The 19,289-nt window shown below is 34.4% G+C and overlaps 1 protein-coding gene across 2 annotated transcripts in view; it reads right to left on the reverse strand.

Moving 5' to 3' along the window:
- Positions 1-19,289, reverse strand: part of DNAJC1 (DnaJ heat shock protein family (Hsp40) member C1) — a 104,021-nt gene that overhangs the window by 43,316 nt on the left and 41,416 nt on the right. For both annotated transcript variants that reach the window (XM_054060115.1, XM_054060114.1), the window contains exons 4-7: positions 16,426-16,591; positions 15,440-15,537; positions 14,283-14,376; positions 4,436-4,526 (exon numbers count right to left, since the gene is read on the reverse strand). In XM_054060115.1, the coding sequence (XP_053916090.1) occupies positions 4,436-4,526; positions 14,283-14,376; positions 15,440-15,537; positions 16,426-16,591 (449 nt within the window). The remainder of the gene's footprint in view (positions 1-4,435; positions 4,527-14,282; positions 14,377-15,439; positions 15,538-16,425; positions 16,592-19,289) is intronic.

The raw sequence follows: 19,289 nt of genomic DNA on the forward strand, positions 1-19,289 counted from the left end.
CAAGTTCAAAATTCTTTCAGCAGGCCTGCCAAAACAATCAGTGAAATAGGTGATCCTTAGTTTGCCATAATTAGGCTTCAGAGGTAACAATTAAGTGATCAGAACATTCATATCCATGCTGACCAAAAAATCATGCATTATATGAATTAATTTTCTCTGAACCTGCTTGTCAGCAAATCATTACTGAGCAGGCATACGAACACTGCATTTTGGCAGAGATTAATACTAAACACAATTATCCAAGATATTTGTCCATTATTTGGAAGCAAACATGAAGTCACCTTCAGCAATGTGCTAGATTACGCAAGTTTGTTCAAAGTGGTTTACAGAGAAGAGGAAAGCACAGGAAGAAGTAGGAATACGGACTGGCTAGTAGTCTGGCACCAATCAAATTAAAAGCATTTTTGAAAACTACACAGATAAGCACCTTCTACCATATCCGCATTTAGAAGGGACTACGTGCAAGGAACCTTTGATTGAAGAGCTTGCAGTTATGGTGGACAAACGATCTGAAACAAGCTATCAGAGCAACAGGAACTAAGTTACCCTGTGATTCTGTAAACAGAACAGTAATAACTGAAGAAACGTGATTTTATAATCAGAAGATGATAAGTGTTAGAACACTATATACAAACCCAGGGTACAATACTTCTAGCGACATTGGAAAAATCCACAGAATTACGGGCTAAAGAAATGCTTTATATAAAGAAAATCTGCAGACAAATAAATCTACCTTTTCTAAGCACAGAAAAAAGCTAATAATAAATAACTAAAAGCTAAAGCTAGAGAAATTCATACTGAAATTAAGATATAACCATGTAACAGTAAAATTAATTGTCTGAACAAACCATGAAGAACAAAAGGCATCTCAATGCTTTCTGATCAATACTGTATCTTGCATAACAAGATGCTAAAAGCTAAAGTACACCACTGGTACAAGTCAAACAAGATAAGTAATGAGAATCAGCATTGTTCACTGATTTTTGCTGCAAGGGTCTGAAATAAACACATTGTACTAAATACTCTGTGATGTTTTCCTCCCTAAGTTTCATGAAACAATATAGAAAGCTACCCATGCTACATGCTATGTTCCAAGGTGTCTGGAAAGGGAGCTCCATCAAGCCTAACCAAACTCAATCAAATGTATTAAAGGTTTTACTGTAGCTCTGAAGTTTCATGGCAGGCACTCAAGTAGGACATGTCTTACCATAAATACCATACAGATACCATGGTTAAGCCCCAAAGGAGAAAGAAGGCAAGTCACGCCACCACAGGGCTAGCTAGTAACTCTGGATTTCGGGTAAAGCTTGAATGATGGGAGTGAGGAAAAAACTCCAAAAAACTAAGTACTATTAAACATGGTTTCTAACTAGAAACAAGCTACTTTCTTGCCATGGATTATTTCAGATGCATTGTGCACCAGGGCAAGCATTCTGGATTAAGAATGCAAATACATTTGGTAACTAGGATGCCAGTGAAGAGTTCACCTGCATTATCCGGCTAGCCCTATTTCTTTAAAAAGGCATACTGAAAAAATAAATGTAAATCCTCATTGAATCTCAGAGAAAACAAACAAGAAGAATGGAAAGTAAAAGAACTAGCAAGGCTAAGTATAAAGAAAGAAAAATACATGAGTAAACAGACGCATTGCTCCCATAATGGATGTGGATGAAAGAAGCACTCCATGCAAGAAGAGGACCAGTAGAGCTGCTAGAATTTGTCTTGCTAACTACTCAAACCTTGCAATTTATGTTAAAAAACTGTCAGAGTCATCTGTCATGACAATTCATGCTTAAGTCTTCCCAGTTTAATGACTACTTGGTTCAGCTAATATATTTTCTATTTTATAGCCCGTGACTACGAAGAACAGAACAGGGATACATATTGTTATGGAATCATTCCCTGATGCAGGGATCATATGCATGTGTGATGCTACTGGAGAAGGAGAAGTTAAAAGGAAGTTTATTAATTAAAGCATTTCCACTTTAAAACAAACTTTGTGTTTTAAATTTTGTGTATCTAAATGTGAAAAGAGCATGAGAAAGGCTAAGGCAAATAATTTCTATTTTTGTACATAAAATGCCCAGTTGCCTGTAGTGGCATTTCCTAGAAACATAAGACCTGTATTGTAAGGTAAAGTTGTAAAGTTGCTATAGTTTACTAAGGCAGTAATGACAGTTTTGAATGGATTAACAAGTGATAAGAAACACTGCAAAAGCGCCATAAAAATAAATCAAAATTGTGCAAAATATTGACTCAACAAGAAATGACTTTTTCACACTCCTTACCAAATACAGCACTTTAATGACATCTCAACACTGTCCTCTCTTTCCTACTTTGCAAATTATATTTTCCTCCTCCAGTACCCTCCTCTGGTTTTAGTTCAAGCTTCCTACAGAATACCACACAATTTCAGCAGGAAAGCAGACAGACATGAGAGTAATCTAGCAATTAGGTCATGAAAAAACAAGCACTGTAAAACAGCTATTGCTAATCTGCATGAGATACATTTACTCAATTAGATAGATGGAACTGCTATTATGAACTCCCATTCCAGGGATGGTCTCCAAAATTAAAAAGAATGGGGGCAAACAAAATGCACATTTAGTGATTTACAACCTTTCTATACTAATTGTGAAGTGACAATGCAGAACAATATAACCAAATAAGCAAATTTAACAGATGCTTTGCACACAAGCTTCAGGAAGAAACTATAGAGGCTTTTTTCCTGCAGTAACATAGCTGCATCTCTTCTTCTTCTCTCAGGAGTCTTATTTCTTTTAAAAACAGTTAACTGATAGCTCATTCTGCTGCCCAGTGGATAGCACTGCTATGGATGACCAGATTAATTCTATGCCACATTTCAAACTCTGCTAATTACAGGTGGTGACTCTCAATCCTTCCTCTTGCTCCCTGTCAGCAAGCCTATTAAGGGTGGGCAGGATGCCAACCAGCGACACTGGTGAGGATGAGCTTCTGCTCACGTGAGCAACACTGGGTCACCTGGCACACAAGGGGGTCACATACCATGTCACAGCTGGCAGCGTGACAGGGGACAGGGTGATGCTTCTGTGACAAGTCAGGGGTGGCCTGGAGGGGAAAGTGCGTGAAGCCAATCCCTCTCACATGTGGGCACTGCTACTGGAGGTAACAAAAAAGTGCCTCTCGCATAACAACTGGCAAAGGAGAAATGCTGACAAGTTCACGTGTGGTCTCACAGTGAAACACAAGAACAGGGAAACTACAATTTAAATGACTTTATGTTGTCACTTGCTATTCTTTTTCAAAATCTAGACCTTTTAAAACAGTAGGTCACAGATCTCAATGAAGAAAGTATGCCAGTTATTTTAAACAATGGCAATACCTTACTATCTGACTATGTATCAAGTTTTTAATAGCCCTAGTCAAGACTCTTTTCAAGGGCCCATTTTGTGATGGGTATCTCAAACATACCGGCAGGCCTCCCTAACAAGCATTAAATGCAGTATTTGCTAGATTTGGCCTGGGTCTACAGTGCTCACTGAGGTGCCAAATGTTATCTGTTTTCTCAAAATTACGCTACAGATAAGTTAGGAATTACCACTGGCACTGCATCTCTTTGCTGATTTTACAAAATTAAGCTATTTTATAAGCTCTATTTTAAGCACCTAAAGGCTTAAGCATACTCAAAGCTAGTAAATTACTACAAGGCACTCAATGCACTTGTCAGAATAAAGGAACTTAAAAACACATGCACTTAAGTACAGTAAATGAAGCAAGCATGCATATACAAACAGACAAAAAACTTTAAAAATTGTCTTTAGAAGAGAGTAGATGCAATCACTGGCAGAAGCAAATAACTGAAAGAAGAAAGTCACCTAAAATTGTTCTGAATACTTTATTAAGGGAAACGGCAATTACCACCTTTGGCCTTTTCTAGAGTAAAAAGACTTTAAGGCATTTATTTCAACAATAGCATGAATCCATCTCCAAAGACTGCATCCATGCTTTTGGAAATTCAAATTATATTCAGTTTCTGTAACAAAAATCAACTCAATATGCACACAAAAAAATTATTAAATACATTATGTAAAAAAATATCTACAGACAGAGAGGATACAAGAATGCTCAGAATGCAAGAGGTCACTTCTGAAAATATATACTTTGAGATCTATACATTTGAGATTCCCCTATCCTGTAAAGTGACGTTTCTAGCCCAGAATGCTTTTTTTGCTACTAGATAACTATCACCTGAGCTTTGTGCTTTTATAGGAACAAACCAGCACCCTACTGCACAAGTAGTCACATAAGTAAAAGCTTATTTAAATTTAACAGCAGTACAGGAATATATAAGGCACATGTTTTAGAAGATTATAAAATGTTTGGTTACGTACATCCTGTGTAGTAGGTATATCATATTACATCTTTGTTTATTAAGACAGTGGTAAAAACTCACTCAGAAGTGTTTCAAGTTCAGCCTTAGCCAGGGCATCTTCTTTCGCCTTCATTTTTGTTTCTTTATATTCTACATATAATTGTCTGGCATCCTTTAAGAAAACGTTGCAACGGCATTAGCATCCTTATACAAACAACTTATTGCAATGGCTCTGTTTTAAGTTCTCAATTAACCTTACAAAAAAAATTAAGATACATTCGTTTCCTTGAGTTACAGTAATTTTCACTACAGAAAGTATTTGTTTAGAACATCGAATTTTTATGTAATAAAGGTTCAAATGTAATAACGTTGATATTACAGACTGTGATGCTGAAATGACTACCTGAAAAGCAAAATGGTTAGAAAAACATTTCTGATAACTACCTACACGTTTGTAAGGGGCCATGTAGCCACTTTGCTCACATCAGCAATCTGGAAGTTCAAGGAAGAAAGAAGAGGGTTTAATTAGAGTATTGCTTGCAGGGAAAAACAAAGGCAACTGCTAGACAGCAGTCCTCTTAGTGTGAACTCGCTATGGTAACACTAACTGCAGGTTCCAAAACCTTACTCTACCTGCCCTGCCCCCCGTTTTTTAAGCCAACTTCTACATTGCTATAGAAGTGTTGAAAATGCATATAAATTTTTTTATCCAAGGTTTACGTTAGATTCTAACCTGAAATCTATTTGGCAAATTCACAAATAACACTAGAAGTCCTGTCACAAATCTCACAATAACTTATACATTTCCAAAATCTGATGAATTAGTAATTACAGATTTGCGTTAAGAGCTTTCCAATATGAACAACCAAATTGCTGAAGTAAGAGATATGGAGAGTTTTCTTACTCTCACTTACCAGTTTAAGAGGTTTCTACACTCATTCAAGACCAATTAATCTATTACAGAGATGCTGAAATAGACAAAATATTATTTTTCATTTCTAAACACGCAGGATATCTACTGCATTAAACAAAAAGTAATTATATTATTGGGTAAACCTAATTTTAGTTCTTTACAGCCAAAATTAATTTTATTCTTGTCATTACATATAAAGGGTGATTTACATTTTAATATAGAATGCATTGTAAAACATCGGTAAATATTTTAATAATTTCAACTATAATCTTTTAAATTTGAGCAAAACTTGGTCTCATTAAAAATGAAATAAGACATCTTAATAAATTTTGAAAATAAAAACTGAAGTTAAGCAGTCATTATTTTTGCCTCTAATGGTAGAAGTCATCCAAAAATATTGCTTCTTGTAAGGATATTACAACACAACAGCTGTTCTTTGCATTATACTGGCATCTACCCCTTCAAAGGTGGTCAATGGAGGTGGGACAATACAGGACAGGATCATGATCCAACTCTGAGCCAAACATGGTAATGATTTGGAGGTGTCTCACTGATACAAGTCAGTAGGCCTGAAGAACAACTCTAACAAATTCCCACAAAAAATCAGTACGGTTTCATATCCTTCCAAAATACCTCTTCTTACTCTCTATTTGTCTTTAGATTTGGTTCCAGGAAATTATTTCTCTGCCAGGTTTATGTAGGAGATCACAGTACATAGAAGAAAATTTAAAGACTTCACATAACTTCTTGCTGCTGTAACACAGCAGATGAGTGTATCTTGCAAGCTTACAGTTTTGATTTGGGGGATGGGGGTGGTTTGGTGGTTTTAACAGAACTGGGGCTAAAACTCACCTGTAGGTATATGAGATCTACCGCTAATAGCAGATATTAAGCCTTTAAGGAAATATACTCAGTTTCAATGCTAAAACATTGAATGACAAAATTACGATCAGCATTGGTTCTCTTTTCAATTTACCTAAAATACGAATTCCCTACTGCAGATGGAAACTTAACTTATACTCTCCATATTGGGACTATTTGAGTCATTAAGAAACAGAAGCCACCATAAATGTAAAGCTTAACTTCTGCTATAAGTTTGAGATACTCGAGTTGCCTGGCATACACAAGACTCGGACATACTGCTATCCAAAAAATGCATTTGTTTAAGGCCATGATTTCAAAATGGCTACAATTAGCTAGCATTTAAATTTAACCCATTTGACACTGAAAGCCAATATTTGATGCTAAATTCTGGTGTAAAATCCATTATTGCTTGTGGGATCTCCAGACAGCAGGCACTAGGGGGCAACTGTCAATCTTTCCAACATGTCAATCATGGAACAATTGGAAGTGTGGCTCAGATGAAAATGAGACACGATAGCTGAACAACAAAGAAAACTAGTCAGAAACACGTAAATGAAATTTAGTAGTATTGTTGCTTTATAGATATGAAACAAATTATCACTGCAAATGGAGTAATTTCAGGCTAACAAAGGCAACACTAGACTTTTATCTCATTAATCACAATTTATTATGGCTGATACCATAATCACAGTAAAAGAGGAAACTGCATGTTTTGAAGCACACAAAAATTCATACATATAAAATAAAGCAAAGAAAAAAACAACAAAAAATTTAATCAAAATGGAATTTGAAGATTTGAAAATCAAATTCTTCCCACAAAAGCATAAGAAATGGCTCTACAGGTTGTAAGGAAAAATTAGAAAACATATCTGAGTAAAGATTTTAAGCACAGATACAAACCATATAGGTATCAGACCTTATATTTCAAAATTAAAGAAACACTGAAAACAGTTTAAAACAGGAAGTTCTTTGAAGGAAACTTCTTTCTTAACATCAATAAGCACAGTCCAATCTACTCATCGTTAGTTTCCAATATTATCAGTCTAAATTGAAACAGTCATTTCCAAACATATTCATTTTTGGTAGTAAGTGTACTTAGAAACAGATACATGTTCAGATTTTTTTACCTTTCCAAAGTGATACAATTAAGCGGTCATTTTTGCCTCAATACAAACATTTTAGAACCCTAAAAACCACTGGCAATACAGATACAGCCTCTTCCAATGTAATGCTCCTTTCCCAAGATTCAGTAATGATTTTTCTCTAAGAGAATCTTTTCCTAAAGAGCTCAAAATACGTGCAACATTAAGTTTTTATACCTGATGTATGCTTTACCTTCAATAGGTAACAAACATAAGAGAAGTAACATTTTTATCCTCTTGGGGTGGGAAAAAGAGAGAAGAAAGATATGCACAAATATGAGCTTGGAACTGTTTTAACAAAAAGCTCTGGCTTACCTAATTGGAAATATTTTGTTCTCATTTGCAGCAGTTTGAGAAGTTTACAAAAAAGAACATCAATGCGAATATATTACTTTGCCATCAAAGCAGTAGAATGCATGTAGTTAAGCAAAAAGAATAACGAAGAGGGCTAATTTATGTTGGTTTATTATACTAGGATTTCAAATATACACTGTCCAAAAAGAAGAGAATGAAAACAATAAGTACTAGAAATGCAAAATTCTGCCATTGGCATATCTAATTTCAACTGCCATGTATAGGAAGCTCCTGTGACTACCCTCATATTCAACAAAAAATTACTGAAAGTGTGGAAGAAAAATAAAATTGACAGACGAACACTTCATTAACCTATTTTCAATACTTCCACCATAATTAAGAACAAAAAATATTGAAAAATTCTTGTGTTTCAGTTCTCCTTTATATCAGTTTTGTCTCATGTCAATAAATTTGAGATTGCCAAGACAAAGCTGCACTTGAGTTATGCTGAAATACAGAATCTCTTGATATTGGACTTTTAAGGGTTTTTCCTGTGGTTATTTGGGGGTTTTGACTGGTTGGGGTTTTTTTGGTATGGGTTTCAGGTTTTTTATTATGTTTTGGTTTGTTATTTTGACATAAATGGATACAGTATTTAGTCAAACCGTAATAATTCTGGAAGGAAAAACTGGGTAAGATTCAGATGGTTCTGAGTAAGATTCAGCTACTCTGGCCTCTCCTTGGCTTTTGGGGAGGGTGATGTGTTTTGTTCCTTTGTTTGCTTTGTGTTCCCCCCCCCCCAACCCCCAGCCTCCAGTTAATCTTCCTGACTTTCTGGTCTACCTCAGAAAGACTAGAGCTTAGGAGAAATAAGGCAAACATTGGAAACGGCTTGATATATTGGCCAGATGTGAATCTTCATTATAGATTTTGTGATAGAATCAGCTTCACATCAGCTTTATTTCTCTGGGTGAGGGATTGATAAAAACAAAATACATTCTCTCACAATTTACAGCTAACATAGTTTTTCCATGAGTATACTTAAAATCAGTATACTGAAATAATTTTCTTTGCATTAATTCTCTTTAAATCAACTTATAGACTTAAAGACAAATACTTGTATGAAGTTCTTGAACTATTTTTTGTCTTTCAGCACAGTGTTCTTGTAAAATTTGTACCAAAAAAAGAGAGAAAAAGGAGTCAAATCTACCGCAACATTCAACCTTTGACTTCCTATTTCTATGCAATAAAACTGTCATAATACCAGAACAAAACTACTCTTTTGATGGGTTTATAAACCAGTAATATCAATGTGTTATGGTAAGAAATAATGTAAGAAAAAAAAGTTACCCATTACAATCTATATTTCTCTTTGGTATTTTTACATGTTTACTCAAAGGCAAACTAGTAAATAAATAGGAATTGCATTACTTCCTCCTGTATAATCAGAAAATCATGCTTTGACCTTGGAATATGCCAGGTGTGGCCTGGCTGTCCAGCTGCGTAAGGCCTGTGGGCAGTTTAAGTGTAGTTCCAAGCCTTGGAAGCACCAGGTGATCAGCAGCAGGCTGTGCCAATGCAGTATCTGCTGAGTGTTCCACATCCACACTGGTGAAACAAAGGCAGCCAGAAGCGGGAACTGCGGGCAATGCTGCCAGCCCCCACAGAACCCATTCATATCCAGTGAAGCCTTGCACCACAGCAGAACAGTACCATCAACTGAAAGCCAGTATCACCTCGTACACACAAACTGCTCTTGGTACTATACTCCTCTAGCATGTGTACTGGGATATGCAGACATACAGTAAGTGATCTGAAGGAGAAGAATAAAATTGGCTGCCATGGACAACAGGCAACTGAAGATAAAATTTCTTCAGTGTCTTACATTTTACTTAAAACTTTCACTATGCAGGAAAACATACTTAGTCTCCAGCGCTTTAGCCAGTACACTGTTAGACACAAATTATTTTTGCTCACTTGCATATACCCAGAATACTTGTTTTACCATGCACTTTCCTCTGATCTGCTTCTAAGCTTCTAATTGACCTTAGGGTCAAGAGCTTCATCCCTGCTTTGGTTCTCCCAACAGCTGCGAAATAGCAAGAAACAGAGCAAATGGGCAATCGCTTGTGCCACACATCCTGCAATTGCTCATTCCCCACAACTTATACCAACACTGGTACTGTACAATAAGTTGGAACACACCAAAAACCTGTAAAGCTGGGAGTTAAGGAAATATTTAACCTTACTGACTTGAATAAATCCCCTCAAAAAAAAAAAAAAAATCTATTTTGAAGGCATTTGTTACTAAATGCAAAAAATTTTGTTTTAATCTCACACAATGATTTTATATAATGTCATAGGCGAAGATAAAACCAACCCACGTAAATGTTTGCTGACCTAATCAAATCTTGGTTAAAAGCTAACTTTGGCAAAGGAGATGCCCTGCTGGCAAAGCCTCTGGAGTTTAATGACACATTGCCAATCAGCTTAGGGCCAAAGCTGAACCATCTCTAAACAGGTGTTGAAATGCAATCATGAATTAAAAGAGAACCTGAGGAAAAAATGCCAAGAAATTAAACACCTCTGGGTCACTAGTTTGAATCTATTTCAGACTACTAAATCAGCTACAGTAATTACCATCTGGTAGCCCACATAAAAATAAATTACTGGCCTTTTTGTTTTAATTCACTTCGTGCTGCACAAAGGTCTTTCTAAACAAAAGTTTCGATTGTAATTGAAAGCTTTGTTGATAATCTCACTAGGTTATACCCACTGCTAATACGTACTGAGCTTGTTCTCATTACTGGCGAGCCACCAGTTCTTCTAGCACTGCTAGGGTGTATGCGCTACACCTTCACCATTATTCACCTACACCATTATTCAAAGATAATAAGAAACTTTATTTTCTTAACAAGAATCCATTTCTGTCTGAAATAAGCAAAAGGCATTCTGCTTCATTACACTCAGGACAACAGCAGGTTCATAAAATAATGAAAAAATATTTCCTAATTAATGAAGTTGGTTTAAAACTAAAGATATTCTTTACTAAGCTTCACAATATCTATGTGGAAGAAAAGTAGTTGACAAGAACACTAATAAACACTCCTTTCTTCATTTTTTTGATGGAAATATTTTGTGAACAATAATTAACAACATTCTTAAGAAAGATCACTTTTCTTAACTTGTATGTCTGCACATCCAAGGAAAAAAACTCTTCAGCTGTTTTTCTGCAATTTACATACAACTGTTCTCACACAAAAGTATACTTAACACTACTGTCTGTTCTGTATTACATCCACCATCGGAACAGAAATTTCTGCACACTATATTGATCTGGTTAACTTCTTTGCAAGAACAATTTTCAGTACCAATAAGCATTTTAGTTTAGTTTGATTTATTTTCATATTCCTCTACTTTTACTTATTTTTTTAAATATGCAGCCTTCTTGCAGTAATTTGCATAAAAGACATTTTAGATAATTAAGAGAAAAACTAATAATGGCCTTAGAAATAATTTGTATTGTTTTTCTATCTCTTTCTTAAGCCTACATTATAAGAATTAAACTTGGTAATAGTCAATATGATTTATATTCCACTTAATGTTTCTTTCACACCACAGATATTTGATTTATGAAACATTTTATGTACTCTTTTCCCTTCATTTCTTCAAACAAGCTTGAAGTTGCTGTTTTCACCCCCAAATTTAACTAAACTAAATGCATGTAAATAAAAACCTATGAAGTTCCTCTCAAAATATAATTGTCAACAGCTTAAAAAAATCATTTTTTAGTTTCTCTCCTCCTCCTCCTCTGACTCATGTTTCTTCCAGTTTCTTGACATAAAATGCAGACTACGATAAAATGGCATGGGCCATCACAAGGGCATGCAAACAAAGCATTCTTCTTCAGTAAAGGCCCACCTTAATTATTTTAAGTGCCTCCTTCTGAAATCTGACATTTTGAAGGAGGAGGGGAAGTAGGAGAAAGACAGTCAATTGGATAAATGAGAGACAAGCATGGGCAGAAGCTCAGCAACCTGAATCCTCAGACAGAGCCGTTTGAAGTAGAATATTCACCTTAACTAATAGTGAGAGAGGTAGATGCTAGGTAAAAGGAATCAAGCTGGCAAAAAAGTTTAAATTGATCTCTCCTTGTGTGTTTCATTTTGTTGGGTTTTTCTGTTGATGGTGGTTTGTTTGTTTGTTTTAAAAATAAAGTTTCCTTTGAGAAAGAACTTGTGTACACAGGCAGGTGGTTTTCTTTCCTTAATTTGAGGAAGCACTTCAGCTATTTCACTGACGGGGCTTTGAAAAACTCAGTGGCAGAAGCAACATTTAATTAAAAGAAAGTATTGCTAACTCTTACCCTTTTCTGTTGGAAACATTTAAATGTGGATGCAATTGCAAGATTTGCAGATGAATAATTGCAATAACAGTTGCAGATTGGCTCTTAAATAACTGAAGAAACCATTTAGATTCACTCAATAAGCAACTCAAAAACCTGTAGCAGCCATCCAACCACTGCAACACCCTGTTAAATAATTCACATGTGTAACTAGCACACATAACACTACTCAGTATCTGTATTTTCTACGCAACCTGCCCTAGTGATTCTACTTATCCTAAAAGCCTTAAATACTCTGTGAAGTTTCAAGCCCACGTTGGTGTATTATTGCAGAGAAAAGCACTTACTTAAAACATGATCCCTGTACTAGGGTGCAAATATATAACTACAGCTACTTTTTTTCCTACAAGTTGGTAACTGCAATTAAGGCAGAACTTGCTAAAACCTTAAAAAGAGCCCAGAAGTGTCTCTGTCTAGCTGGCTACAACATACAAGGTATCTCTTGCACTGTCATTTCAGAAAACATCCCCAAAAGGAGGACACTGCTCCTCTTATGCTCTTCAGAAGAAGTAATACTTCTTTAAGCATTGTTAGTTAACAAGCTACAGTAATTCATTCCAGGTACCTTAAGTTCTGAATATTCTTAATATTGAAGATTTATTGCACTTTAACTTACATAATCAGTGGGTCATCTTAAACAAAAACAAAACAAACCCTGAAGTTAAGCAGTAATGTAATTTACACAGGGGTGCTTTACTCTAGAGCCCCATGTCTTTGCTTCCTCCTTGCTCCAAAGCCTTCCAGCTCCGAATCCCTCTACATCCCACTTCCCCTGTCATCAAATCTCTTCTTCCTTGTTTCCAATTTTCCATGAGTTATTTGGTATCTTTTTTACCACTACCATTAATTTAATGGATTTAAAGTCCACAGCAAGAGATACTGGTTGGGTATCTATCTATCACTTCTGTTGTATTCATCTTTTCTGTCCACAGTGGCAGATATAGGAGCTGCTTTTTGCACACAAAATTTGAAACCTGTTATATGGACTTAACAGACTATCTTAAAATCATGAAAACAAGAAAATGACAGTTTAGAAAGACTATAATAAGTTGTACTTTAAAATTCTTCATGAAACTCACTACATTCTATATAATATTTTTAATATTGTGCAATTAAAGCAAGAGGGAAAGTGCTATAATTATGAATAAAGTTTAAAAAATGCAGCAACAGTAATCGCTGAACTTAATTCTTTCCCATCTGACTCACCTCGAAGCATGAACACCAATGCCTAATTTGAACACAATAGTTTATTTAATTAAGGATTATCATTTTTGCTTTAAAAACTTGCAAAAAGCAGTATTTCTTTAATAAAATAACCATATAGTCTGATGAAACTTTTAGAAGATATATAAACTTCTGCATCTCTGTAGGTAAGGCTAAAGGCTATAAAAATGGATGCTGAAAGACTGGATTTATTGCATTTATAACTTTTAGAAGCCTTTTGCTAACAGATTAGGAATTATGAATTATATGCTTTTTGCAGCTTGAACAGACAGCAATTGAACTCTGATGCCGCTTATAGTATTTCTACTTCAGAATTAACTCTCAATATTCTGTAACCCAAAGTAAAAGCCACCTTGCACTCCCTGATCCATATTCATTAGCAGTGACAATGGTATTAAAAACAAATGGATGTACTAAAGGGAAATGAAAAGAAAGAGCATATGATATCAAAATAGTTATTCTGATAACTGATCTGATAATTCTTACACTGGATGAATATCAGCTAAATTTTAGTTTCCATTATTAGATTAAAAGCCCACAATTGTGGGCAAGTCTGCCACACTTATGTTTATAAATTGCAACCACACTTTCATTACTTTACCTTAATAATTTCAGGTATCAATTTATTTCATTATCCAGTGACTCAAAAAAAAAAAGCTCACTCAGTCAGAAAAAGCAATTTCACTGTTCCCCCAAATTTAAATGTCATTAATATTTTTTATGAAAACATCGCATTTGCCTACTGGAGATAGAAATACTTTTGTTTTAAGAGATCATTTAAAAGACACTGTTATTCCTGATTAGTCATATATATATTATCCTTCTCCCACCATTTTTTCTTGCAATTTTGCCTAGCATGAACTGCTGTTGAATTCCCTAGCATGTTACGATCAATATTAATTTAAAATATATTCTTATTTTGAGGAATTTATGGTATTAAGTATGCCTCCAAAGAGAAAGAGAGAGAGAGAGAGAGATACGTTTTAGTCAGAAAATTCATAAGAACAAGTGCTACATATCTGATTATGCATAATAATACCATCAAGAAAAAAATAAAGTAACATAACTTAAAATCATTACTATTACCTGGAACAGCTGAGGTAAAGCTTTCACAGTAAGACAGAACCATATTCCCAGCTTGCATGGGAGTAAGTCATGCCATTGTGGTTTGTCCAGTATTCTGCAGTCAAATAAAATTGTAAGTTTTTCATTACTGCCACACAATCTCAAAGTCAGAAATTGCCCATTATCCTTTAATATGATTAGTACTTGTTAACTCCTATAAAAACATGTAACTACATAATATTAAAGATACATTTTGAATATTTATTCAAAATATGTAATGGCTAACTTCTAATCATCACTGTATTTTAATTTCTTAAAAAGGGCTTGTCTTCAAGAAAATAAATTTGTAGGCCACATAACCACTTCAGTTTAAAAAAAACCCTCAAATTGAAATAAACCTCAAGCCTCAATCAAGTGTTCACAAGTGCTGACAACCAGATATGAAGACTGTAGCATAAACAAAACAATACATAAAAATTAATGTCATTTGCAGTTCACTGAAGCATTACTCACTGATGTCACCAGGAAAGACGACAAGCAGAATGGTCTCTGATCTCCATCCTGCATTGATCCAGTTCATGCCCCTGCTGTGTGAACTATTTAAACCCTTTATTTCTTTCTATGAATCAATAGAAGAAATGGTGGTATCTTTTGGAGTGTCCTGAAAGTCACTATTTCCCTATGTGTTTCTCAACAAACATTGGTGTTAGAAGTCTTTAAGTTAAAACCAAGCATGTCGGTAATCAGATAAAAAGCATTAAATCAGACAAGCATTAAACCCCCATAAAAACTCCCTGCTTGGTGTGGTAATAAACTAAAGCTTAAATAAATTGGAATTTGTTAATTGTAATCAAAGGCAAACATATTCAGAGATGGAAAAACTTGTAAAGTCTTAAAAAAAAACTTATAGAAACAGTACCCTTCTATAAGCCAAATGCCATTTATTCAAACTTAATCTTTCAATTACTGTTGAACTGCTGAATAAACAACACATTTATTTACAATTCAAAACCTGAAGACATTTACACTGGCACACTTCACATCAGCAATGGCTGTTACTACAAATACAGTTATTTTTCTCATAAAATATTTCAAAGACACAAGAAGAAAATGATAGAGCAAACCCAGCAGCTGATAAAATATTTTAAAAAGCAGAAAACAAGAGCATTACTTCCCACCTTTCATTTTTGTCTAGAGCAGCAAGTTTGGCTTCATCCGTACTTCTGCCGCCTGTTTTTTTCTTCTTCTCCCTCTTTTTTCTGCTAAGCAGTTCATCCTTGATGCAGAAAGAACTATGGTTACAGGTTATCATTAACATGTAAACCACCAATGTTACTGCGACTCTTCTGTGAAGGGTAAACAGTAGAGTAGCATTTATGCAAATGTATCTAGGGGTCCTACATGATTAAGTAAAATGATCTATCTTAACAATAACTGTTGCCATGGTATCCAGTCTTTAAACACACATGAAGTCCAGTTCTGTCACTCATGTGTATCTCCATAGCAATCAAAGTTTTCTAAGAGGAGAAAGCATTCAACTTGCCTCCTTTCTCATTCATCAACTTCAATAATACAGTGGAAAATAAAAAAAAAGTAAATAGATGCTAATGTATGAATATTTTTCAAGTTATGCTTAGTGTTTTTTCTAGTCTAAGTTAAAAAGATTATTATATGACAAAAATAAAATAATCAAAAAGTGACGTGTTTTATACTGCTTACCAATGCCTATCCTCTTAACAAAAACACAAAACAAGAGTGTTTCCCTAAGAACAAAGGCAAAGCAAGTGTGACTTTTAAATGAATAAAACCTGATTATTTTTAAACAACATTTAGGAAAACAACAGACACAACTACAGTAGCACATGATTCTGCATCAACAGATCATAGAAGAGTTGTATTCTTCTTTTTTCTTCCAGTTAAAAACCAAAGAACCACCTCTTGGTGTTTATTACCAAGTCTAGCAAAAATGAAGTAGGTTTTAGATTACTATTTCTGATATGTTGAGTATCTCTATAATTACCACAATTTTAAATATTATCCTTTTAAAATATCAAAAATCCAAATTCAAAATGGGGAAGTGGCAGAGATCCCTATAATATGCAAACTTCTGCAGGAAATTCAATACTAATAATTGAAGCAAGTTTGATTTATTACCAATACTTACCAGCTGTTTTTCCAGGTAGATTGACCAAACCACAGCATAATGACCCACTGTGAGTATAATGAACAAGAGTAATGCCAGCTCAGCATTGCTCATTTTTCTCACCCGCCTGTAGTAGAATACAGGCTGTCGCCAATCTGGTAGTCCATTGATCAGAATATCATCATACCTACAGTAGCAAATATAACAGGCTTTCATGGAGAGCTAAAAATTAAATAAGCCAAACCATCCTACTACAAAACAAAACAAATGATAATCTACAGACTGCATGAATAATACACACAAAAATAATATAGTTTGGTTTTTTTCCTTTTTTAATAGAGCAATGCCTCGCTTTGTCAGCTGCGAGGCTTGCATCTGGAAACAAACAGAATCTTGAACCAAACACTGGGGAAATGTTATCTCGTCTTTTGCAATTGAAAAAAAAAAAGGAAAGGAAAAAACGGAAAAGTACTTTGATTATTCCTGCAACACCATCCCCCAAATCCATCCACTTCTGAAATAACAGACTTCTAGAAATGTAGCTGTGTTCTGCCTGCCTGGTAACCCCCATGGCAGATCCCCATGATACAAGTAAATAAACCACAAACTACTAAATAGGTAGCAAAGAACAAAAGCCTCAAACAATACAATCTTTTTTTTTTTTTCTTTTACAAATTAAGAACACAAGAGCTGGGGGAGGGGAGAGGGTTTTTTTGCTTTTGTTTTGTCCTTTGGTAGCACAATATCTGTTATGTAAAATTGCTGCCAGACATAACATCCATTCGATGTCAGATATGAATTCAAGTTAAAGGCCTGAGTTTGATGTTAGAAAACAAAGTTCACCTCAGCTAGACGATTTTGATTTTCTATTTGAAAAGCTGTCTTCAAGATCAATCTATTTTAAAACTGTTTAATTTTACTAGCACTACTGACTGTACAGGAACGATTTTATGACGATTTGTTAGTTTTTATTCACACAAATGTCTGGGGTCTTCTAATTACAGTATGTTATAATCAATTCAAAATTAAACAAACTACAGGCATGCAAACCAGATTTTTCTATTTGTTAACTTTTCAGAGTAAAGTTTCAAAAAAAAAAAAACCTCCACAGTAAACTCCAAAACCTGTATGTTCAAGATGCACAACCTGTTAATCTTAAATTGAACACAACTCATTACATATTCTAATCACACCATTTCCAGAATTAAATCTGCACTGAAAGGCCTAATTTGGTGCAACACATTGACCAAAATATTTTAATTAAAAATATTCTGAGTTAGTCGCAGGCCTAATTACAGGAATAGAAATAGGGCCTATATTGTCATGCAGGTCAGTAGAACTCAGTAGTAGGTTTTTCTCAAGTAAATTGACCGATCCAGGCATAATAGCGCAGCTGCTAAACTGCCAGTCTTGACATGTAAATCAATTTAAATGCAACAACTGCACTAGCTACTTTGATAGTTATTAAATTGATACCTTGGAGATGTGCTAAAAAAAATTTCCACAACCAAATTCATTTTTTTAAGCAGAAAAAGAGGCAACGGTTTTCTATTTAAAAACATAGTTTATTTCAGCACATCTAGAGGAGCTGACTTCTGATAAAACATTTGTTCAAGTTGACACCATTGTTTCTATGCAAAAAATTCTCCAGTGCTCTGAATGCCACTTGAAGTAAAAATTCATATTACAAAATTCTCTTCCATTGCAATTACGAGAATATGAAGATTAATATCCTTTATTGCAAAATTTGAATAACTTCTTTCCTTTCTCAGTAAGTCAGAACGAATTAACTACTGATGCTTGAATGTAAACTCTGTTCAGAAAAATTACCCATTATTTCAAAACTAAACCTTCTACTTAACTTTTTGTTTAAGAATTAAGTAGATGCTTTAGCGTTTTAAAATAATGCATTTGCTAAACATTTTATTGTTAGAATACAAGAAAATATTTTAGAAACAAAATCATTTTTAACACAAATTAGGTTGATAAGATTTCACAAAAGATGCTCTTCCTTTGAAAGCTTCAGAGAAGTATATGTGGAATCAAGAAAGACTTTTTTAAATACTACCATAAATTTATTAAGCACTGGCCTTTCTTTACACTAAGGATTGTTAACTGTCATACTGAAAATGCAGCAACTACTTAAATGAGGTCAGTATACGCTAATAGTAAAAATATAGTAATATTTAAAATGAGATTGTAAACTAACCCTTGGGAATCACGTTCTACTATAAATTATCTGTTAAAAAATAAAGACAGCAGAGTGTCTTGCATTAAACACTTTAAACAGGACTCCGTATTTACTAGGCTATGTCCGTTGTTCTGAACAACAGTCTCCAAGGATTAAGTCTCAGAATCAATGCTCTATTGATTTTACTATCAATGAGCATTATGGCTCACACGACTGGCCATTTTAAGGAAAGATAGCTTCTATTATAACCCACTTTTTAGAATATATACTGTTAAAAGATAGATCACTGCTTTCAATAGTAATTAAGCTCTGTATTTGAAAAATAAGGATATCAATGATTTTTAGGTTTTCAGCTGGAGAATGATCCTACCGAAACTCAGAAGCTTCCCATAATTTTTAAATCTCAATTCCAAATCTAGGATGTAGTTTATTTAAAAGCAAGTTTTTCATTAAAGAATTTCTTTATGGAAACCTGCATTAACTATGGAAGATAGTTAATCCATGGGCATTAAGAAATACATTCAAAATTTAATTACAAAGCATTTTTTTTTGGCAACCTATATTAATAGGTTACTTTATGTAAGAACAAAAAAAAAAATCAAGCTGAAAATGAAAAATATATCTGCAATATTTTTCCTCAGACTTAGGTACACAGATTGCAACAAATCTTTGACATATGAGTATGCCTACCAGT

This window comes from Cuculus canorus, chromosome 2 (genome assembly GCF_017976375.1).
Source record: "Cuculus canorus isolate bCucCan1 chromosome 2, bCucCan1.pri, whole genome shotgun sequence".
Taxonomy (NCBI): domain Eukaryota; kingdom Metazoa; phylum Chordata; class Aves; order Cuculiformes; family Cuculidae; genus Cuculus; species Cuculus canorus.